At 50.0% G+C, this 24,804-nt stretch overlaps 1 protein-coding gene across 2 annotated transcripts in view; it reads left to right on the top strand.

Moving 5' to 3' along the window:
* The window catches only part of SPATA13 (spermatogenesis associated 13), a 106,785-nt gene that overhangs the window by 52,780 nt on the left and 29,201 nt on the right, over positions 1–24,804 (top strand). For both annotated transcript variants that reach the window (XM_018056562.1, XM_018056563.1), the window contains exons 3-4: positions 8,382–8,747; positions 10,579–10,723. In XM_018056562.1, the coding sequence (XP_017912051.1) occupies positions 8,382–8,747; positions 10,579–10,723 (511 nt within the window). The remainder of the gene's footprint in view (positions 1–8,381; positions 8,748–10,578; positions 10,724–24,804) is intronic.

Raw genomic sequence — 24,804 nt, 5'->3', positions numbered from 1 at the left:
AGTAAGGGCACAGACCCAGCATGCACAGTAAGGGCACAGAGCCTCAGCTGGAGCTTGTGCCTTGGAGCTATGACCTGGACCTGGAACAGGGCCCACAGGGGAATAGCTCAGGCATTGAGGGTAGACACCTGCTGTCTCCGCCAGACTTGTCACGGTCCTGATGTCCTGTAGGTTAGGTTTGGGCGTTTCTCTTCCAGCTCTGTCGAGCTAATCCCTGGTTCAGGAAGGAGAGGCGTTAACTCCTGAAAGAGTTAAACATGACTTGTAACCCTGGTGTTTCCACTGGACTCTGTTATCAGCTGGACATGAACCTCTGTAGAGTACAAATGCCAGTTCCCAGAAATGGCTTTAAAACCTTTCAAGCCAGAAGGAATGGTGGTATAAAGCATTTGGTCTAAAATATGTTGACCTTCAATGGCTACTCCCCCTTCGAGGGGTGGGGGTAGCGGCTGGAATTTTACCAGCTCACATTGGAACTCTAAAAATGTCATTGACTCATCCAACTAAAAGTATGCATAGCAACCTCTGTTTATCTGATTTGTTCAGTTAATAAAGGTCCTTCTCAGCCGCCCTCTCAAGGTCAGCATTTGGGGTTTGCTTCAGACGCTGGGTAAACTGAGGCCTGGAGACCGTACCGTCCCCTCCCAAGCCCCATGGCTGGGCCTGGAGCTGGGCCTCCAAGGGGACCGGAGCCTGGGGAGCCTCTGCTGGGACCCGCATACAAACACATTCTGACCATTTCTGGTTTCCCAGTCTTTGGTGCAATCCTTTCATCTTCCTTATCTGTAAAACAGAATTTAAAGTATCCACTGTATGGCTTTTAGGATTAAATGAGATGGGATCAGTGAAGGCCAGTTTTGAGATGCTGGCGTCATCGCCATCTGCACGCTTCCTCACCGTTTTCTCTTGTCCAGCATCCTTGCCACGGAGTGTGGACCAGCATCCTTGCCACGGAGCGTGGACCACCTCCTACCTCTGCGGGTCCTTGCCCAGAGCCGAGTCCTTCCTCTTGATTTTCTGGGTGGAGTTGGCAGCTTGGGGTGGGCCGGGCCACTCACTGAGGACCTTCATTCCGTCCCTCTCCTGGCAGTTTGGGTGTCATCACTCTATGGCACAGGAGAGGAAGCTGTGTGGACAGTGGTGGGCCTGCGGCTCAGAGGGCAGAGCCCTGCCGGGTCCGGAAGGTCAGAGCCTGGGGTGGGGTGGGCGGCCCTTGGACACAGTGTGTGACTGATCCACTCCCTGATATACGACACAAATGTGTCATATGTTTACTTACAGCACAGTTCCACTGCACGTCTGGATTTGTTCTTTCTGAGGCATAAATTATTCATCTGAAATACTGATACTGCAATTTTTGAATTAAGCACACTGGAGATCTTTTGCAGCATCCACGTTAGATTCTCTGGAGACACCAGGTGCCGCTTCTGGTCGTGCCTTCCCTCCCGTGGCCCCTGTACCCACAGCCCCAGACTCTTAACCAGGGTGTTCTTGGTGAACAGCAATCTCATCAGGTTCAGGGTTTACTTGGCCAGTCAAGTGCATTGGATGGACTCTTGTTCCTTTAAAGGAGGGATCACAGATCTAGTCATCATCAGTGAGAGTTGCCGAAAAGAAAGAATCCCGGGAAAGTCGTGTCCTTCTTTTTCGGACACCACCCCCCCGCCCCCACCCCCCAGTTCTTTTTATAAAGTCATGTCTGGATGTAGGGTGAGAACTGCTTCCTTGACACCGAGAGCTGCTCACTTATTTGCTCCTTTATCCCCATTCATCCCTCAACCGTTCATCAAAGTTTCTAACTACTGATTTCCCAGGCTGCAGACTTTGGAGATGTGATGATAGCATCAGATCATTTGGAAAGAATGTAAGTAGCTGCTTTCATGAGACACCCAGATAAACAAATCAAGCCTATAAAAATATAGCAGTGGTTTTAACAGAGCCACAGAAAACAGAACTTAGAGCCCAGTGGAATTTATGAGGTTTTCTTGCAGGAAGTGATACTTCAATTGAATGTTGAAGGATGAAATTTTCAGGTGGACGGGGGCCAAAAGGTATAGTGGAGGGAGCAGCCGTTCTCTCATTTCCAATTGCATCAGATAACGAGTGGCAAACAGTGAGTTGTTTGGTGTGGCTGGTGAAGCTGGAGCTGGAAAGGCACATCAGATGAGGTTTTGAACCGCCAGCCATGATCTGATGTGTGTCTTAGTGAGAGTCTTAGGAGTCTTAGCCGCACTCCTCTTAGGATGGAGAGTGGATCAGAGACACGGAAGAGAGTTACTGCCTCTACAAGAGCCGTGAACAGATTCCCTCTGAGACTGAATGTTGGCAGAACGTAGTCGTCATGTGGGTGGAGGTGGCTGGAGAGGGAGGGGGAGGAGTTAGGGGTGCCTGAGATCTCCTCGGCTGAAACACGGAGGCAGGCATGTTTATGAAGGTGCTGTTCTGCATTCTAATCCAGAACACCTTGGTTTCCTGGATTCTACAGGCATTCGGGGCTGTTGAGTGGCATACTGTGGCTTGAAGTGCACTGATGCTGCGAACACAGACACCATCCTTCAGCACCCTCCCCAGAGAGTAAGCCGAGCCCTGCCTCCCTGCCTGCTTCCCTGCATCCTGATTCCTCTTCTTCTCTGTAGAGGAGCTCAGATGTCATCAATAAGGTCTCCTGTCCAAGAAGGTTTAGACAATAGGCTTCTGTCATATTCAGCTCTAAAACACGGTTCTTGATTTTGGAACATTTCTATTGTTTTTCAGTCACGTCCAACTCTTTATTGTTCATGTTGTTGTTGTTGTTTTTGTTGTTTAGTCACTCAGTTGTGTCCAACTCTTTGTGACCCCATGGACTGCAGCACACCAGGCTTCCCTGGAGTTTGCTCAGACTCATGTCCATTGAGTCAATGATGCCATCCAACCATCTCATCCTTTTCTCCTCCAGCCCTCAATCTTTCCCAGCATCAGGGGCCTTTTCCAGGGAGTCAGCTCTTGCACTGTGCTGCTGTTGATTCTGAGATGGTAGGACAGTCGTGGGCGGGGCGGGGGGGCGGGGAGAGTGTGAAGTCCCCCAGATGGAATTCCTCTGAATGATTATTATGAAGGCAGGGGAGGGGAGACGTCAAGAGTCCAGATTTTTCGTAGTTATCAGTAAGGGTCTTTTTATGCTCAGAGAACTGCGTGATCAGTAGTAAATTGTGTCCACGTGAACGTTAATATTTGCATTTTTAATGAATTACCTATTCTGCCCATCAAACAAGTTACAAAGGCCATAGGCTCACAGGCTCTTTTCAGCACATTTAATCATCAGTTTTACACCTGTCAGGACAACTAAAGTCTGTAACACCAGCGCTGCACTCTCCAGGGAGACAGCAAGCATTAATTGCTCATGAGTTTCTCTTTTGAGGGCTTCCCAAGTGGCTCAGTGGTATAGAACCCAACTGCCAATGCAGGAGATGCAGGATTGATTCCTGGGTGGGGAAGATTCCCAGGAGAAGGAAATTGCAACCCACTCCAGTGTTCTTGCCTGGAGAATCCCATGGACAGAGGAGCCTGGCAGGTGCAGTCCGTGGGGTCACAGAGTCGGACACGACTGAGCACGCACACTCAGAGTCAGCAGTATTTCTCTTTTGATTCCATATCCAGCTTTCTTCCCACAGGCTACGGAAAGCACTTTAAACTGTGCCGGGAAGCAAGGGTTAATGAGGCCACACACATGTCTGTGTACAAACGTTGATGACGGGTGTGAATTGGCAGGTCTAGGTCAGGCTTTCTGAGCCCTGGGTGGTTCTGCGCTGAGCTGCTGGACTGTGAGAAGGTAGACCAGGTGGGGCTCTGGCCCGGCCACCTACACTCAGAGAGAGTGTTTCTAAAGCAAGGAAACACTCTTGGAGAACATGGATGTGGTTACCTGCTGATCTTCAGAGCGTCTGGGGACCACTGCCTGTGGCAGAGTTGGGGTAGGTCTTGGCTCGCTGGTGTCTGTAGTTCTAGGAAGAGTTGCAATCAAAGCTGTGTCCCCTGGATGGCCATATTTCAGAAGCATGTAAAGTTTGCTCAGTGATTCAGTTTTAGAATTTGTGGGACACTTCACATGTGTCTTGCAAGGCATATGTCTCCTGGCAAAGCCTCGCTGTTCAGATGTGAGCTTCAGTCAGGGGTTTTCCCCCATCTGTCCCTCTCTCCCTCTGGACTTCTGCTTTGAGTAAAGTGTACATTTTGGTTTTATGTATTACAATTCTGCACCACCCAGAAGGCGAGCTCTCTCCTTTCCTGTCTCTGGCGAGGCTGCACGGTTTCAAAGCACAGCCACAGCTGGTTCTCCCTGAGCTGCCCCGTGGGCATGAGCTTAAAGGAGCCAGCGTCTCATTTCCTGCCTCTGCACACCTTCCTTTCACCCGCCCCCATCACTTCCTGGAGCGTGTTTGCTCTCAGAAGGATTTGTTACCTGATCTGTCCAGCCGCTGGTTTTCCTAAACCCATCTGTCTGTCTCTCTGTTTTTCTTTTCTGTATCAATGAGGAAAGCGGGTTGCATAAGTGAAAAACAAACAAACAAAGCCCAACAACAACGGCATGTAGATTTGTGATCAGTTTATTGTCTGCAATTTTTTTGTACTTCTACTTTTGCTAGCATGCTGTTTCTGAACCTTTTTATCACAGGATGATGATATAAATGAGTTTTTTTCTCACTGTGTGCTTAAGTTGTCTGTGCTGTTTGATTTAGTAAATGAACTAAACAGCCCATAATAGCCTGTTTTTTATATGTGCATACTGCAAAAATTATAATAATACAAACTTTTCCCTAGTTATTCTCATATTTTCCCATGGTGTCAGAGGAAAATGTTTTAATACACCCTCGTATGTTTTTTTTCTGGAGGTATGTATGCAAATTAAACTGACAAAAGTTGACTTTTATTCATGTGAGTTAAGTGGGAGTTCACAGAAAACTGACTGCAAGAAGTGGTTAGGGCATCTTAACAGGGGAAAGCGGTAGGAAAAGCCACTTATGGAAAATGAGTGACTTTTAGGAAAGATGAGGGCCCTGTAGAACAGGAGGGAGACAGGCTAGTTTTGTGCCAGTGTCTGTTTAGCTGAGGGCTTCTCCTCTCAGTGATAAGAGTCAGTCTTCCCTGGTTGGAAGGAAAAGAATACCTTTTCCTTGCAAGGGAGGGAAGGGATTTATGACAACTGAGTTCTCCTGCTTTCAGGTAAAAGGAAAGCCTGTTCTTACGTGTCTCCAGCTCAGTCTGCAGCTCAAAGTGGTGTTTATTCACCATGGTGTGTTCTGGACCCTGTCCATGGTGACTTGAATTGGACATAGACGTCCAGGCTGTAAAAATCGAACTGGCAGGTCGGAAGGGAGTGGAGTTTGCCAGAGCCCACTGCCTTCTGAGCAGAGGTGACTTGGTATATCTGGAGAAAGAAATGGCAACCCACTCCAATATTCTTGCCTGGGAAATCCCATGGACAAAGGAGCCTGGTGGGCTACCGTCCATGGGGTCACAAAGAGTCAGACACGACTGAGGGACTAAAAAACGACTTGGCATATGGGCGCGTCATGGCGTAGTGGGGACGGGTTACAAGGCCCACACCTGGTGTCTGTTACTGCTGACCGGCTGCGTGGCCCTGAGCAAGTCACCAGACTTCCCTGGGTCTCAGATTAGAAGTACATTACCTGCATTTCAGGTCTCAGTTGCCACTGATTGGCGAGAGGCGGGGCTCACTTGTCCAGTCCTCAGGGCAGGGCTCTGGGGGTTTGAGGGTGGGGAGACAACCAGAGCGGCCGCTCTGCCTGCCCTGCCGTCTCTTGACTTGCCTGGTTGTTCCAGCCCTCCCTGGGTGGGGTTCTGTTTTATTTTCAAGTCGTTGTTACACAGTGTCTCGGGACGGAGGGGCTGAAGACACCAGGCTCCTAGGGACCGCTGCTTGCTCTGAGCCCAGACGTGGAAGGTCTGCGGGCTGAGCCCTCGTGGTTGTTCTTCCGTGCGGCTCTTTGAGAGCAGTGACTCACCAGGGCTGAGGTGGGCGGGCACTCTGATCCCTACGGTTGCACTTTGTCCTCCCAGGACCTAGATGGGAGCAGTGGCTGAAGCCTGGAGCCACGAGCCAACCCCAGGCCAGGAGGACTAGACAGAAGTCTGCCCACTCCCACACCTTCGGGTTTCTCCTGGTACATGGCATTGCCTCTGAAACAGTCACTTGAGAACTTGGGAAGTGTCATCGAATTCCGGGCGGCAGACTCTCCACCTGTGGGGTTGTCTGGTCTGGAATCTCAGATCCTGAGAGGTTAGTGGTGACTCGTTCAGGCACACCCAGCTGGTTAGTAGGCTGATCTGGTTTAGCGCTTGCCCCATCAGACCAAGTGCCCGCATGCTGGGCCACGCAGCAGCCCAGACTCAGTCCCCTTAAGACACATCGTCTGTGAACCTGCTGAGAGAGGCAGCCTTGGATAGCAAATGCAGCCTCTGGGCCATTTCTCCTGCAGGCCTGCGTTACCTGAGCTTTGTTAGTTATCTATTTTATATATAGTGGTGTATATATTGGAGAAGGAAATGGCAACCCACTCCAGTGTTCTTGCCTGGAGAATCCCAGGGACGGCAGAGCCTGGTGGGCTGCCGTCTATGGGGCCGCACAGAGTCGGACACGACTGAAGCGACTTAGCAGTGTATATGTGGGCTTCCCTGGTGGCTCGGTGGTAAAGACTCTGCCTGCAGGGCAGGAGACCCGGGTTCCATCTGTGAGTCGGGAAGATCCCTTGGAGGAGGGCATGGCAACGCAGTCCAGTATTCTTGCCTGGAGAATCTCATGGACAGAGGAGCCTGGGAGGCTGCAGTCCACGGGGTCACACAGAGTTGGACACGACTAAAGTGACTAAGCAGCAGCGACGGCAGTGTGTATCTGTCAGTCACAATCCCCCGACTTATCCCTCTCTCCCCTTATCTCCTGGTAACCGTAAGTTTGTTTTCTACATCTGTCACTCATTTCTCTTTTGTAGGTAACTTCACTTGTACCCTTTTTTTAAATTCCACATATAAGTGGTATCATATGATACTTGTCTTTCTGTGTTTGACTGACTGATGATAATCTCTGGGTCCATCCATGTTGCTGCAAATGGCATTATTTCATTCTTTTTGAGGCTGAGCAATACTCCGTTGTATTAATGTATATGTACTACATCTTCTTTATCCATTCCTCTGTTGATGGACATTCGGGTTGTTTCCATGTCTTGGCTATTGTAAATAGTGCTTCAGTGAATATTGGGGAGAATGTATCTTTTTGAATTATAATTTTGTCTGCATATGTGCTCAGGAGTGGGATTGCTGGATCATATGGCAGCCCTGTTTTTAGTTTATTAAGGAACCTCCATACTGTTCTGCATAGTGACTTCACCAAGTTACATTCCCACCAACAGGGTAGGAAGGTTCCTTTTTCTCTACACCTTCTCCAGCATTCATTGTTTGTATATTTCTTGATGATAGGAATTCTGATTGGTATGAGGTGATACCTCATTTTAGCTTTGGTTTGCATTTCTCTAATAATGAGTGATGTGGAGCATCCTTTCATGTGCTTTTGGTCTGTCTGTATGTCTTCTTTAGAGAAATGTTTATTTCGCTTTCACCCATTTTTTGATTGGGTTTTTTTGCATTGAGCTGAACGAGCTGTTTGTATATTTTGGAGATTCATTCCTCAGTTGCCTCTTTTGCAAATATTTTCTCCCACTCTGAGGGTTGTCTTTTCATTTTCTTTATGGTTTCCTTTGTTGTGTAAGAGTATACTACAAAGCTACAATAATCAGAACAGCATGGTACTGGCACAAAGCCAAAAATGTCAATCAATGGAACAGGTTAGAAAGTCCAGAAATAAACCCACACGTCCATGGTCAATTAATCTACGATGAAGGAGGCAAAAACATACAATGGAGAAAACACAATCTCTTGAATAAGTGGTACTGGGCAAACTGGACAACTACATGTAAAACAATGGAATTAGAACAATCCCTAATATCACACACAAAAATAAACGCAAAATGGATTAAAGACTTCAATGTTAGGCCGGATATTATAAACCTCTTAGAGAAAAACACAGGCAGAATACTCTTTGACATAAATTGCAGGAACTCCTCATTAGACTAATGAAAACAGAAACAAAAATAAACAAATGCGTGCTGCTTTTCTTAGTATCTTTTATGATGGTTCATCATGTGTCACCAACATCACTACTGAAATTAGGGTTTTAATTAAGCCTCTGATTAAAGACAGGTTTGCTTCTTCCCATCTGTGTTTCAGTCGTGTCTTTCTGGCATATAGTCAGCTTGGTGGGGAGGGGCGGGGGCTTGTTTTCTTTACCTTCCTGGATATCACCCTTACCTAACTTGTTCGCGTTTGAAAAGGTTGTGACCAAGGGGTCCTGGAGGCAGGCTCCCCCACCGGAGGAAGAGAGGACGGAGGCTCAGAGGATCCCCAGGAAGAGACTGGGGTCTGGGAAGAGGTCGAGGCCCCGACCACTCTCTGACTATGGCCAGCTGGTCGCCCGAAGTCTGTCTATCCCAGAAGACTCGATTGCCGTGGACCCCCAGAAAGAGGACGCTGTGGACAGTGACCACCAGCCCAGCATGGCCCCCACAGACCCTGCAGACCAGACTCCTGCTGGGGGCTGTCTCCAGGGGGGCCCAAGAAGACGCCCCATCTCCGTGATCGGTGGGGTCGGCTTCTATGGGAGCAGCCAGACGGAGGAGGGGGAAGCCCTCCTGCCCCAAGTAAGACCAGCCATGCTGCCCGCAGAGCCTCCTGGCCTCTGTCCTCTTGCTGCAGACTTCCCAGACACGTTTTTCTTTCTTCTCTCTGCCTCGGGGATGGTGTCATCCACTCACAGCCTTTCTTCCTGACTCTGAAAACATGCATGAATTAGAACTAACCCACTGACATTTGGATGGCTCTGACTAATCTTCTGTCTTTCTGGGATCTCAGATAATATGTGAAACTGGTTTGCTGTTTGTTCTAAATCATCTGGGGAAAGTAGCCATGCATATTTAGTGAGCTTCCTCGAAGAAGAAATCTGGAAAGAAAATGCCGCTTATCCCTAAAATGGAAAGACAAGAAGAAAATTGATTTTTTTCTAGATGAGAAAGTAATTTTTTTTCTGCCATTTTATTACTCTTTACATGTCAGTTGCAGCTTTGTAACTGTTTCGACAATAGATTAAAATCTTAATATTATTTCATTAGTATATTTTAGCAATTCAACAAATACTTATCAATTACCCAGAAAGCCCTTTGAGGATACGAACATTTAAATAAAGGCCCCTATTCAGAAGGAGTTTATATTTGGTGAGGTCTTATCCCAGCCACGGTCAAGTGTTCACATGAGTAAGTGTGGGTTTCATTTTTCTTTTTTTTAACTTGCTGGTTGATATCATAAATAACTCAGGAAGAAAGTGAAAATGGTAGTCACTCAGTCATGTCCTACTCTTTGTGACCCCGTGGGCTGTAGCTCACCAGGCTCCTCTGTCCATGGGGTTTTCCAGGCAAGAATACTGGAGTGGGTTGTCATTCCCTTCTCCAGGAGATCTTCCCAACTCCGGGATCAAACCCAGGTCTCCTGCACTGCAGGCAGATTCTTTACCACCTGAGCCACCAGGGAAGGCCTAAATAACCCATACATTCTCTTGAAAGGGCAGTAACATATTGGTATTGGATTTTCTATTTGCATTCTCCCTATAACCCTGGCACAGTGCTTATTTATAGCAAATACCCCCCAAATCTCTTGCTTAATTGAACTAATTTGAATTCAGTTAAGGTGAAAGCAGATTATGTTGAAGAATACTGCAGACTTTTTGTTGTGTTGAGATGCTCTACATGCAAGGAAATAATTCTGAAGGTGGCTGTCCTCACCATGGTATCACAGGAAATGATTCTGAATGGAAGCAAATCTCTTCTACTATGAAACACAGTCTAGGGGCGATCTAAGCACTTAAGACAGTTTTTCACTTCCGAGCATCCAAAAGAAGCATAGTAAGATAATTTTCTGCCCCCTAAGCTTGTTTAGGGAACTGGGTAGAGAAATACTGAGAAAGCCTATGGAAAGCATGGACCAACATGGCCTTCGGTGTCATTTTAGGGATGACTCATATGGAAGATCCTGGGGGCTATAGATGGTTCTAAATTGGTGGAAAACCAACTCTCCTTTTAGACAAAGCTCATTGCCCTGTTAGTTAAGGTGAGCAAGAACCGTGTTCCGCAGATGCTGGTCCCTGCCTGCGGGTGGGTGTGTGTGTGTGTTGTGTGTGTGGGGGGAGGTGTGTGGGAAGGAACTGTCACAGGCCTCAGTCACTGGCACCGCCTCGGCTTCCCTGGGGGTGCTGCTGGACGCGTGTGGGTGGAGGCCGTCACTTCCTCCACCGTGGTCTTTCCTGAGTGTCCCCGTGGGTGTGTCCTGACAGCTGGCTGACAACCTGACACCCTGGGGGTCTGCACTGGGTTTCCACGTTGGAGGAAGGTTGCCCTTGAGTCTGTGCAGCCGTGATCTGGGGCTTCGAGGCTCCCAGCCCCACTTCCTGCCTCTCCTCACCGCCCCTCCTTTCCTCTGCAGCCCGCCGCCCGGCCGCCCGTGCCCGCACACCAGGTGCCGCCCTACAGAGCGGTGTCAGCCCGGCTGCGGCCCTGCGCCTTCTCCCAGAGCACCCCCATTGGACTGGACCGTGTGGGACGCCGGCGGCACCTGAGAGCGTCCAACGGTGAGTCTCACAGTCCCCCCCGGGCAGGTCCGTCTCCCGGAGGTGGGTGTGGAATCGTTGCTCAGTCTGGGAACCCAACCTGTTGCACCCGTCTGGCCTGCCCTGGGCCCAGGGAAGGCACCCCGTCCAGAGAAGGTGCCCTATGGGCTCTGTGTTGTCTCAGTGACCTTGACCTTGGGAAGTCTGGGTCCTGGGTTCCTGCTGTGGTGATCTGACCATGAATGGGCTCCTGGGGATTTGTCTTAACCCTCTGAAAGCTCTTCCTGAGAGTTTGAGATTCACTTGTTTATCTAATAGATGGTATACGCATGGAAGACTTTATCTAATACAGCCATGCATACGCCGGCCTGGGACTTACCCAGTGAACACTTGCCGATCTGACTTCAGGTTCCTGAGCGCGGACACCGATGTCTGAGCCAGCCCGCTGGTTGGACAGTGGCCTGGCTGGCTCACGGACAGGGATAGGACGGGCAGTTTTGTGGGGCAGACGCCCTCCCGTGTGCTCTGAGGATTAATTCATCTGATCTCAACTCTGTGCTGAGCGGATGCTTTTGTAATCCTCGCTTTACAGATCAGAAACCCCAAGTGTAAATAGATAAACCACCCAGGAAGTGGCAGAGAAGGGACTTGAATCTACAATCAGTTAGAATTTTCACTGCAGGCCCATGTTTTTAACCACTGAGCTGTGCGGACTCCTTAAATAGAGGCAGTGAACGGCTAGCCACCGGAGAGCTTCAGTGCTGACTTTTTCTGTCTTGGCTTTGAGGACGAGCCTCACACGTGAGCGTGAGTGAGGGACGGGGCTCTTGGAGGCCTTGCCAGCTGGTGGGTACGCCCTCCATGTGATGGTGGTGACCAGAGCCACAAGAAGGGGCAGGATTTAAAGAGTTGTTTCTGGAGACTTGGAGGAGAGTATTGCTCGGTGTCACTTAGATTTCAGGGATTGGGAGGAGGAGGGACCAGGGCGCGTGAAGAAGTGACCCAGAAATGGTTACCCTGGGAGTGTGTCCTGGGAGGTCTCTGCCTGGGGCTGAGCGATCAGCTTGAACATATGGCTGAGGAATTGTCCCCTCCTCTCCCACCATTGAGTGGCCTGATTTCTACCCCAGGAGGTACCCAGTCTGAACTCTCATCAGACAGGGTTACAAGAAAGAGGAATTGGAGGGCGGCTGGGGGCGAGGAAGTTTTCGAGCATCTCTTGATTTGTGTCCTCTCGGCCGAGCAGCTGGGGCCCTGGGATTGCGCCCCCTCCCTCATCCCAGGGCCCCTGCCTCTCCTCGGGCCAGGCTTCCATCCACACTGGTTCTGAGCGCCTATTCCTGTTCGGTTCTTGCTGCTGTTTCCCTGCGAACTTCCCTGTGGTTACTGGAATAAAGCCCCAGCCTCGTAAGGAGTTCGCAGGCTCTGCCGCCTGCCTACCTGCCGTCTGCACCTCTCCTTCTCCTGCCTGCTCTCCTACCCACCACCCAGCTCGCACCCTCACTCTGCCCAGAACCTCCTTCCTTCCCTTTACATACGGCAGCGTTTGTTCCGCCCAGAACTCAGACCCACTGCCCTGGGGATCCCGGTGACAAATGCATCGTCAGTCATCCTGCTCAGCAGCCCCTTCTGTCCCACCCAGTCGTCAGCGTCTGGTGATGTATCTCAGGAAAGTTGTCACAAGGAGAGAAAAGGCAGCGTTACTTGTGATGGAGAGAAGTTGAAGCAAGTGTCCACTTTTGGTGGAGTAGTGAGCCCAGTGTCTACAGGTGACCGCTTCAAAGCAGCTTATAGCATTGTCAGGAAAAAGTCTGTAACAACGGGGAAAGTGACCACTGTAATGTGAGAAAAGTAAGGAAAAAAAGGAAATAAAGTCACACATATATTGTTTTATTTACTAGGGCTGCCATCACAGAGTACCACACACTGGGTCCCTTCAGCAGCAGAACAGAATTGTCTCCATTCTGGAGGCTGGAAGCAGGGCAGTTTCCTTCCGAGGCCTGAGGTGGGAACCCTCTGCCGTTTCTTGGTTCCTGGCGGCCTCGGGTCCCCTGAGCTCGGCGTCTGGCTGTATCTCCCTGGTCTCTGCCTTCATCTTCATGTGGTGCCATAAAGAATTAAGGCACTGTCCGAATGACCACGTGTCAGCTGGATCATTTAGGAAGAGCTTGTTCCAAATAAGGACACATCCTCGCTGGTACTGGGGGTTAGAATTTCAGCATCTTTAGGGGGGTACACATTCAGCCTGTAACAAACCATGATTGCAGCCCTATGCAGTATGCTCACATGTGGCCAAAGGTTTTAACACGAGTGTGCAAAAGTGAAAATACTGTAGTTAGGCGGGCAAGAATGTGGACGGTTTCTCCTCCAACCCTGTACTTACATGAACAGTTTATTTCTGTGCTTTCTGGAACCATGTTTTGTTTTGTTTTGAGTTTAGTGTTCTTTTGTTGAGAAGTAGCAAAAACTCACCCTGCCTAGCTGGAGCAAAAAGAGACTGTCTTGGGAGGGTGTCAGTGTCCCCAAAATTGATGGGGTGCCTAGAAATGCATCTAGGAAACACCTGGCAGTCAGGGTGGCCCCTGGGAGCCGGGGAGCCATGTGGAAGGAGCTGAGGAAGACACCGTCCATCTGTCCTTGAGTCACTCACTCAGGAGTCAGAGTCCCAGGAAGGGGGTTCAGCCCCCCAGCTCGGGTGATGGGTCCACCAACACGGGGCACAGGGACCGGGAGTAGGATGGGTCCTCCAGGGATGAGGCGGTGACAGTGTGGATTCCCCGACCACGGTGGAGGAAGGTCGCTCCTCCAGGGAAATCATTCATTCATTCATTCATTCAGTGTCTGCCAAGGGCCTGCCATGTGCTGGGAGCACAACGAAGCCCCTTTCATCTCACAGGTCCTTGTGTGGGGACGATGAGTTAACAAGGAGCTGTAACACCACGGGGGCATCGTGAAGAAAGGTGAAGCAGGTGGAGGGTGTTCTTTGGGGGGAGGAGGTGGCGCATGCAGCTTGCGGGATCTTAGTTCCCTGACCAAGGACTGAACCCAGGCCCTCAGCAGTGAAAGCGCAGTCCTAACCACTGGACCGCCAGGGAATTCCCAGGCATTCGTTTTTTAAAAGGACAGGGCACACCAATTCCATGTCTAATGAGAACCCTCTCAGTCTTTCCCTGGAAGCAGCCCAGAGGCTCATCAGTCACTGCTGGTGTCTCCAAGTCCAGGGCCTCCGATCAGGTGCCTCCCTCCTGCAGGCTCACCACTGTTTGTGTCCAAAAGTAAATTTAAGCAACACATGCATCTCACAGTGGAAAGAAGTGGGAGGAGAGGAAACAGAAAACACAAAGAGATCACACGTGCACATGCCCGACTCCAGGAAAGGGCATGCCTCCCCTCTGCGGCTGGCTGCGGGGCACACGCGCTGTCTCGCCTTCTGCACGTCTGGTCCCCGCGCACTGCAGACCCCCTGCTCCTCACAGCACCTGGTGCTTATCTCTGCCCTCTGAGGTGCTCCAAGCCTGTTCTCCAAGATTCTGAGCTTGCTTCCAGTCATCACAGTCTCCTTTATTCCCCTCTTAGTTGAAAACCTGTCAGTCTGCAAAAAAAGAAAGAAAAATATGTGGAGCGTCCGCTCTGAGCCAGGCACCACTGTTACTGTCGGAGTAAAGCAGAGAGTCAAGCATCGCAAAGCATGTGAACAGAACCAGTGAGTGGATACGCAGGGCTCCCTTGGGCACTAGTGAGCCTTCTGGAGAAGGGGAAGGTGGGAGTAGGGGAGGGCGACCTCATGTCTCTGAGGAGGTGACCTTAGAGCCAAGGCTTGTTGGAAGATGAGCAGGGAGCGAAGATCTGAGGGAACAGAGGTTCCAGTCAAAGGAGCATCGAATGCCCAGGTCAGGCAGGAGCTCAGTGTGTCCAAGGTTCAGCGAGAAGGCCGGGTGCCTGGAGCTCGGGAGTCCAGGGCCGGGGAGGCCAGGGCAGCCCGGAGGCTAAAGAGAGTCTGCATAGAAAGGGCATCGCAGGTTTCGAGGAGTCAGGGTTGTTCCAAGTGAAGCGGAAGCCATTGCCAGCTGGGCTTCAGAGAGCAAGGCCGTTGGGGAGTGAGGCCAGAGGAAGGAGGCTGATTGAAGGTTGCCGCATTTGTCCAGTTGGGAAATGCTGGTGGCAGAGACCGCAGAGGACACCACGTTTTCCCCGGGTGCTCATTCCTCATGCACGAGGAGGTTCACCAGCCCGGCCTGGGCTCAGAGCCAGTGGCACCAGGGCTGGGGTGCTGCCAGGAGCCCCTCCTGAGAGGGGAGGAGATTCAGCTTTGACAGAGCAGTTACTGGATGGAAAGAAAACACTTTGCAAGTGTATTATTAAGTGATCGTGAACCCCCGTGTTGACCCCTCCATTTCTGCACTGCCTTGAACAGCGCCCCCTCCGGGGAGATTCCAGCAGGACTCTGATAGGCAAAACAAACAAACCCAAATCTAGAATAAGTGTCTCTTCCAGGAAAGACAAACCACCTATTGTGAAAAGGGTCCACTGTAATCAGCTCCCCACAAGTAGCCGTCTGGGTCCTTCAAGGCACCGTATCATTAACTTTGTTGAGGGGACACCCGTGGTTTAGCCCAGGCTTGGCATCCGTTTCTGCCACCAGGGCCGTTTTATTTTTTGAACCCGCTGAGTCAGCATCAAGATGACCAGGAACAAAGATGGGCATTTGCGGGGTGTACATAATGTCACACAGTTGTTAAACAGCCTCGTTTGCAGTGGATTTCCATGGGACGGGTGGTTTCCTGTGCCGGGGTGTGTTCTGATATGTCCAGTCACATCCTCCCCAGAGCAATCCGGTAACCCACAGTGTCCTTCCCAAGCTCCTCCAGGGGCTTCTCAGCCAAGCCATTCACTCCGGTCCACATGTGTAACCCCTACTGAGGCCTCTCAGTCAGAAATTTCCGACAGAGCATCGCTTAGAAGCTGGGGGACCTCCCTTTCCTGGGCTCCATCACCAAGGAATTCACAGGAAGGAAGGGTTGTAGAAATGGGACCCCCCACCCCCCCCACCCCATGGTCATCTGCCTTCTGCCTCAGGAGGAGGCTCTGAGTTGGAACCAGTTTAGCTCTGGGCGTGGGGCGAGATCCCCGGATCCCTGCGGTGGTGGCTCATGTGTGCCTTCTGCCCACTGACTTGGGGATTTGCTGCCCTACGAATCAAGCAGCACCTTCATGGAGTCCCTCGTCAGTTTTGTCCCTAGGGACCCTGTGATAAGTTTAGCACAGCCAGAGGTCCGGTGGGAGGGACCATCCCAGTGGCCAAGCTGGCCCTGCTGCCCAGGACAGAAATGACATCTGCTCTTCCGTGTAGACCTCACACCACCACGGGAGTCCTGGATCCCTTGGCCCCCGGCCCACTAACAGATGCTGCCTTGTCCATCGTGTGATTTGGGAAGCCTGGGGGATGGTGAGAATCTGACAGGCCAGCTCCAGCATTCCTGTCTCCCAGACCCCTTCTTCTCCATCTGCCAGGAGCTGGCCCCTCAGCTGCCTCAGGAATGGGCAGTCTGGGGGCCCAGTTCCCCTCCCACCGACGTGCTGGAATGCACCCAGCTCAGGAGCTGAGAGTTGCATGCAGAATCCCTGGTAGATGCCACCCAAATGGACAGATCTGGTTTGATCTGAATTGTGTTTGGTAAATGTAGTGTGTGGACCTTGTTTGGATTCTGATACCAACCAACCAGCTGTAAAAAGGTCATTTTGAGATGGGGAGGGACATTTTCATATGGACTCAGTATTCAGAGAAGGAATTACTGTCAACTTTGTTCATTATCACGGTAATGATAGTGCAGTTATTTTTCAGTCCTTATTCATTTGGGTGCATACTAAATATTTGTTGCATGAAATTATATATTCGAGATTTGCTTTAAAATATCCAAAAAGACCTAGTTGGAAAAGATTGATAAAATATTGATCCTTATAGGTTCATCATATAATTTTTCTACTTCTGAGTTTGTTTGCAATTTCCTAGAATAAAACCTTTTTAAAATAGTGAACAGTATATTTCCTCCTCCCTGGTCAGGTGCTCTCAAAAATATTCAAATCAAGATGCACCCGGAAAGTAACAATTTCTCAAAATGTAGAGTTGAACGTAGCAATTTAATTTTTTTGAGAAGCGAAGACCTAATCCTTTTAGGTGAAAGTGAACTCGTCCTGAGTTCCCTTCCAGAACTTCCCCTCCTCCCTCCCTTTGCTTAGAGCACCGTCTCATCTCCCCCCTGGCTCATGGGTGTCTGGGGAGAGGTGGCACCGAGCAGCCCTGGGTCACGTTCACCCATTTGCTTGGGTGTGGCATTGGATAACAGAATTCCACCGCGAGTTACCGAGGTGCTTTTGTCAAGTTCATGGCCAAACCCTGGGGCTTTATTGGCGATGGGGGCTGTGCCCCTTGGTCATCCTTGGGTCTGAGCAGCCGTGCCTGTGCATGCTCACTTTTTCTTAGGAGACTGTCTTCACTGCCATCTGTGTTTTTCCTTTATGATATTTTTCTCCTACATCCAAGGCAGCTTATTCCATGGCAGCCTGAGTTTCCCAAACTTGCTTCTGTCGCTGCCATTCTCCCTTCGGTAACTGCTCCACCTGTTCTGGTCAGAAGTCCAGTTTGATCGCCCTTCAGAATTCTTATTCTCGTGTCTACGCATGCTTCTCTTTCTACCCACCCTCCCCGTCGAGTTCAGATGAGTTTTCTCCTGTAAGGCAAACCAAGTGATGTCTGAACTGTTCCCCAGGAAGGAGAACAACAGAGGAGAGAAAATGGCCAGGTTAGGTACAATGATAACTAAGTGTAAAAAGTGGAGAAAAGCATGAGTTGACTTGATTGGACTTTCTATGGCTTTTAAAAATATTTTGAAATTTACTCAAATTATTGCTTGATTTGATTTGATTTGACTTTCATACCTTAATTTCTTATGAATGTAATATGGTCACTTCACAAGGTAAGAAAGAGGATGACATTAAATCAGGGTAGCTATCCAATGAGCCGGGCCAGAATCTGTCTTCAGTAGGATGATGTCATCATTTAAGCTGTTAACAAGGGGGTCCTGAGGCTTAAACTCATAACCAGCCGTGTACATTTTTCATGTGGAAAAAACCAAAGAATCCGTTCTTTAAAAGCTTGGTATATAGAGTGATGTGCATATATATATATTTATATAAAACATCGTGTTCTACAAAAGAATAACCGAAATTATGCAACAGGCCATGTATCTGTGAAGCACATCAGAGCTAGCCAGGGGTTGGTGCTGCTGCTACTGCTGCTAAGTCGCTTCAGTCGTGTCCGACTCTGCGACCCCATGGACAGCAGCCCACCAGACTCCCCCGTCCCTGGGATTCTCCAGGCAAGAACACTGGAGTGGGTTGCCATTTCCTTCTCCAATGCATGAAAGGGAAAAGTGAAAGTGAAGTTGCTCAGTCATGTCCAGCTCTTAGTGACCCCATGGACTGCAGCCCACCAGACTCCTCCATCCATGGGATTTTCCAGGCAAGAGTGCTGGAGTGGGGTGCCATTGCCTTCTCCAAGGTGTTGATGAGAGAGGAGCTATTTTGAAAAACGTACTCTGAGGTTTTAAAAATTTCCAGTTCGCTGTCAGTAAGAAAGCAAGAAAAAATACTACAGACCGCAGAGCAATTGATCAGGGCCTACAACAAGAATATAAATCTAGAGATAAGAGTGGGGATTAAGAATTTACAAAATGAGGTACTTGGTGGTGAGAAGTTCAAGATACTCCATTTTTCCTTTTGTGGAGAACACACAGAGGCCCTTTGTAGAGCGGGGTGGGGGTCCAACTCCGAAGGGGTGTGGCCTGGACCGCCTCCAGGGGTCCCGCCCGCACAGCAGGGTTGCCCTTGTGCTCTGTGGGGTCCGCGGAGGAGGGCGCACAGGGGCTGGTCCAACTCAACCCGCCCTGAGACCAGGGTGCTCTGCGGGGTGGGCTCGCGGCCCTAACAACCTGCCCGGCTTTCCGCAAACCTACGAGACCTCCGGGGGAAGCCGCCAGGGAACCGAGGCCTCTCCCAAACCGCAGCCGCGCGCACCTGGCGCTGGAAGGCCTGCGGTCCTGCGCGCGGGATGCTGTGTTGCCCCGCGGTCCTGCGCGCGGGATGCTGGGTTGCCCCGCGGTCCTGCGCGCGGGATGCTGGGTTGCCCCGCGGTCCTGCGCGCGGGATGCTGGGTTGCCCCGCGGTCCTGCGCGCGGGATGCTGGGTTGCCCCGCGGTCCTGCGCGCGGGATGCTGGGTTGCCCCGCGGTCCTGCGCGCGGGATGCTGGGTTGCCCCGCGGTCCTGCGCGCGGGATGCTGGGTTGCCCCGCGGTCCTGCGCGCGGGATGCTGTGTTGCCCTGCGGTCCTGCGCGAGGGATGCCGCGCGCCGGCGGGGAGGGAGGGGTTGCGTGTGCTCCCCCAACGGTCGCCCCCTCCCCGCCAGGCTTTCCTCGGGTGAACGTTCCCCACAGTTTCAAGGCTGGTGTGTCCACTGGGAGAGGCGTGTGTCCAGAGGCCCCCACCCCTGAAGCCCAGCACTTTCATGGAGCGGCTGGGGTGACCCCTCGGGGACGTTGTTCCCTCCGCAACTTCCGGTTCTCCCAGCTGATTTTGGGCGGGGGTGCACTGATATCTCAGACCGGGAGATCTCCTTGTGTAGGCGCTCTTTTCTTTTCCCCACTTAGGAACTAGTGTCGGTTCTAGAAGCCAGCTTACCTGGCCCCCTTATGAAGTCGATGAGCTTAATATTATCCGGAAATAACGCGGGACATGCCACTAGGAGATTAAGAGTGGCTTTTCAGGACGTGAGCAGGGTGCCCGAAACCTTTTCGAGCTGAGTTTTCACTTCGCCCTTGGGTTAGGAGACATCTCATTTTATGGATGCACAGAGCACAGTTACATGCTGCTGTGCATAACATGTGTGTGTACACAGGTCCCCTGTGATAAGAGGGGCCCTGGGGTGCAGGCTGGCGGGTTCCAGGAAGCCAGTCGCCGAGCTCACAGAACCGCCTGGCAGGTGGCCGGCCCGGAAAGCCACGGCAGCGCCCAAGGAGGTGAGTGTAACCACAGGGCAGCAGATCCCATCCAGGGAGTCCCAGGCTTTCCTGGGAAAGCCACAGCAAAGCTGAGATTGAAGGCTGAGCGGGACTTAGGTGGAATCTGTTGCTGGAGAAGGTGTGTTTGTTCTAGGCTGGGAAGCAGCCAGTACAGAGGGTGGGGGCGGGAGGAGGAGAGCCTGCTTGAGAAGCTCAGGGTCAGGTCGCCCCTCAGAAGCTTTCTTTACCCAACCACATGCTTAACTCAACCAAAGGGATGTGTCCTCGGTGCAGGTGGTGCCCACTCCTGCCCAGGGCTCACTTGGAATGGCTGAGAGGCGGGGGGGATGACACAGCACCCATCATTGCTCTCATGGGTGGGTTGTGTCCTTACCGGGAGTCAGGGACATGGCTGCAGCCTGGCTCTGACAGCTGTGGTCATTGCTGCGGTCATGGAGCTTGTCTAGCTCCATAAGCAAATGAAATGTAAATGTGAGACTCAGAAGAGACTCACATTTAAGACAACTGAACTCTTGATAAAGATGAATTGCTAAAAAGTTATTTCAGTCAGATAAGAACTGAGAGCGTAAAATGTGGAAAAACCGGGAACTCTGAGCTCAGAATGCTTCCGGTTATCACTTAAGAGCATCCAGAACTGGCCATCACAGTTGGTACATCGTGGTCTCACATGCAGAACCCCCGTCCCGTGATGACGTGTGAGGGAGACCTCTGGTCCTTGGGGATGACACTGATGAGGCAGCTGCACCTTTGTATGTAGAAGTTTAAGGTTCGGGGCGTGAGGTGGATGTATTGGGTCTGCCGTGGGTCTTCCAGGCAGATTGACCACACTTAGTGCCTGTAGTGGGGTGATCTGCAGGTCTGTACCAGGAATTAGACCACTGCAGGTAGGAGGGAACGGCCTGCTCAGGGCCTTCCTCAGGGCCTGTCCTGGAAGAGCCAGGAACCACAGGAGGGTTTTAAGTGGTTCGCTTTGCGTTTGGTAACTTACTAGCTAAACTGTGGACCTGCTTGGGGACAGAGCGGACAACCAGTGGACAGAGCCCTTAACCAAGAACATGATGGTTCTCTTGGAAAAGCAAAGACCTGAAAGCCCAGCCATTGTCTGGATGTTTGGGAGGCAGACCCTCCCTGCACCTGGGTGAAGGGGAGTATAGGAGAAAACCACACGAGTGCGGGGCTCGGGTCCGTTCCAGGCCTTGGAGCTGGAGGCACTGGTGGGACAGCTGGGTGGAGATCTCATCACCCGACCTGCACGATGCGGTCTGATGAGGACGGAGGCCCAGGCTCGAGGGGAGTTCTGGGAGGAGTGGTCCACACATGGATGGCTGTTCTCCAGGCCGGTGAGGGAGAGGTACCAGCAGGGTGTGTGTGGAGTGAGAAGAGGGGGCAGCACCGGGGGGCCCATGCAGGAAAAGAAATCCACAGTGAAGATAGAAATGGAATGGCCAGACGGGTGAGTGGTGTCCAGTTGTCCAAGGATGCTGAGCCCCAGGGAGGCAGTGCTTACTGTGTCACCTGTGACAAGGGTCAAGCTGAGTGCTCTGAGCCATTTCCATGGGTCCAGCAGCAATTAGGAACCTGCTGGGTTTGTTGTTGTTGTTGTGCTGGGTCTTCGTTGCTCTGCAGGCTTTCCTCTGCTTTCGGTGCATGGGCTTCTCATTGCTGTGGCTTTTCTCGTTGCAGCTCCCAGGCTCTAGAGCACAGGCTCAATAGTTGTGGCGCTCAGGCTTAGTTGCTCCGTGGCATGTGGGACCTTCCAGGATCAGGGATTGAACTCATGTCTCCTGCATTGGCAGGTGAGTTCTTTACCACCGAGCCACGAGGGAAGCCCACAGACTTGGTGGTTTTGAGAAAAACAGTTTTGGTTCAGTGGGAAGGCAGAGCCAGGATGCACAGAGGGTGTCTGCAAGGTTGTGGGGAAAAGTCCACACCTTGTGTATGAGTGTGGAGGGGTTCTATCTGTTTGGTTTATCCGTGCTGGTTTTCTGATTTGATAGCTGAAAATTTCCTCTAAGTGTTAGGACTAGTTAAAAACTATTTGTTTCGCTACCATATTAAAAATTATCTTGGCTTTATGTTACCATATGTGAAAGTTCATTAATAGGACCATATCAATGTTATTAAATATTTTTGAAGTAGTCCTGTTAAATATACACCAGAAAGTTCCATTCCTTGGTTTAGAGTTCTGATGTAATGCCCCAACATTAAGAAACTGGGGGCAATTTAATCATTAGTCGCTCAGTCGTGTCCAACTCTGTGCGATCCCATGGCCTATAGCCTGATAGGTTCCTCTCTCCATGTGATTCTCCAGACAAAAATACTGGAGTGGGTAGCCATTCACTTTTCCAGGGGATCTTCCCAACCTAGATATCAAACTGGGGTTCTCTTGCACTGCAGGCAGATTCTTTACCATCTAAACCACAAGGGAAGCTCTGATTTTTTTTCTTTAATCAAATAAATTTTAAGAAATTACTGGCTCAGCAGTAAAGAATCTGCCTGCAATGCAGGAAACATGGGTTTGATCCCTGGGTCTCAAAGATCCCCTGGAGAAGAAAATGGCAACCCACTTCACTATTGTTGCCTGAGAAATCCCATGGACAGAGGAGTCTGGTGGGTGACAGTCCATGGGATTGAAAAAAGTTGGACAGGACTCAGCAACTAAACAACAGCAACAAGAAATTACCGAGCCATATTTTTTGAAAAGTCTTGTTGTAAAGTTAATAAATTTGTTAAGACTCTTTAGATTAATTTTTCATATGGTCAGAACAAAAAAAAAAATAGGTTTTTTTCCTTTTGCCTTAGTTTTTTGTTGTTGATAATCCTACTTATAATCTATCATTCTGGCGATGTTCTATTCTAGTGATTGTTATGAAAGTAGATTTTCTTATGAACTGGCATTTGGGTCACCAAACAGAGTTGAGTCCTGGTCCCTCATTGACCTTGGCAAGTCATTTCACACCCCAGTCTTAATGTTCTCGTCTCTCAGTAGGAAATATTACTGTTGTCCACAGATGTGTGAGAATGATCTGGTACGCTGTAAGTGTGCAGTAAAGAGAAGCAGTCATAATTCTGGTGACAAATGGGTTGTATTTCCAGCCAGAGTTCTGAGTTACTAACTCAGCCTCAGTAACCAGCAGTTTAACTGTTGACAGGTCATTTACTCTAATGTGTACAGACAGCCCTAGGAGTTATCCAGGAGTCCATGTGTGACAGTGTTCTGTTTAATTATTATCCAGATGTGAGTTAAATCCATCTAAAGGGCAGACACTCAGGTTATTAGGAGGGGGAAAGGTAACTCGACTGAATGTTTTCTTTTAACTCTCTTGACCCCAAATTTCAGACCTCATCAGAGATTTCCCAAAGTGTGTCCTAGAAATGCCTAAACTTTTTGTTGAAAGAAGAAAAGAAAAGCAATAGCAGGTGCTGAGGGGTGTCTAATGCCTTGAGATTACTTTAGCCGCACCAGAAAACCTCATCTGATCTCTTATTCTCTGGATAACCTCTGCATCTGCTTTCCTAACGTTTTCTCTCAATGAGGAATCAGAGAGAAAGTACAGAGTCGTCTGGTCCTTGCTCAGCACCGTTGGAGTAGGTGATTATAGCGGAGCTCCTGGGAGGCTGGTTGAAGGATGGGGATGGTGGAGCCCTGATGGTCAGTTGTGGATGGGGCCGGGTCTGGTTCTTTGCTGTCTCCATCCCATTTCAGGCTCTTGCCTGGGTTCACGGGCACTGGGTGTTTTTATTTGTGAATCAAGAGGATTCTGTTCCTTTTGTCTGAAGACAGCCCTTAGACCACAGGCCTGCAAATCTGAGACAGGTGTCAGCTCCAGCAGCTTTGGCTGCTGTCTCAGCCTTATCGTTGCCCAAAATCAAGTTGTTTTTTTTTTTTTTTTAAAAGAAAGAGAGTGTTCTTCCTGTCTCAGAAAAACATCATGAAGTGTTTTTTTTAACGTTTTTCCATCAAACTCTTGAAATTCTCATCTTTCTAACCTTTAAAACATTCTCAGTTCTAACACATGTATTTGTTCCAATCATTCTAAAGTACAGAGTTTAAAAAGTTTTCAAAATACCGTGCGTCTAATGCCAAGTCTCAGAAACTGGATTTTAAAAAGAAAAGAATGGGGGACTATATTCAATACCCTATAATAAATGGTAATGGGAAAGAATATGAAAAAGAATATATTTATTTGTATGTGTATAACTAATCACTTTGCCATATGCCTGAGGCTAACACAATGTTGTAAGTCAACTGTACATCTCTAAAAATTTTTTTTTAAAAGAGAAGGAAAAGAAAGAATATTAAAAGTCAAGAGGAAGAGCGCAAAGAGACAAACGTGAAGCAAATCACCACCAAGCCAAGCACCTGGCCTGCATGCCTGTCTCTGTCTTGTGGATGAGGAATCTGAGGCTTGAAAACTTTAAGGCTATGCTTTTTCTCGCTCAGCTAAGTGGGGCTTAAGTCATAAGACAGTGAAGCCGGTGATCAGAGCAGATCAGACAGACCCCAAAGCCTGCGTTGCTCCCATACCACTCACTGTCTCCCAGATGCTACGCTTTTCCAGCATGGAACACAAAGTTATTTTGTTTATGTGCACAGAAGTTCACCCGTGTGTCAGTTTTTAAGGCCACGCCTAATAATTGCCTTTTATTAAAACAAAGACAAAAGTGAAGTTCATCCACTTTCTGATTTGCTCTTGTTATGTTTGAAATGTGTCCCAGGCCTTGAAGGATGAAAACCCCACATGGCTGTTCACAGAAGATGGCACAGGCCTCGGTTGTCACGTTGAGACGGCACCTTGTCTTTTAAAGGGGAATTTTGGATCTGTTTCTGAATTAGCCTAAAAGTTGTAGTCGGAGCCCAAGAGGACCAGTGTCTTTGGGCTGTGTTTGGAGCGGGGTGGCGTTCATAAGGCATTGAGAGTGCATCTTCTGTCTGTTAGGGTGGGCGGGCACTCGGCACCTCCGGTGGAAAAGAGCAGCTTTGAAGACCCACGGCTCATCCTCTGTCTTCGGTTCCCACTGCTCCT

This window comes from Capra hircus, chromosome 12 (genome assembly GCF_001704415.2).
Source record: "Capra hircus breed San Clemente chromosome 12, ASM170441v1, whole genome shotgun sequence".
In the NCBI taxonomy this organism is placed as follows: Eukaryota; Metazoa; Chordata; class Mammalia; order Artiodactyla; family Bovidae; genus Capra; species Capra hircus.
The sequence above is the reverse complement of the archived record's forward strand: the minus strand, read 5'-3'. Positions and strand labels throughout refer to the sequence as shown.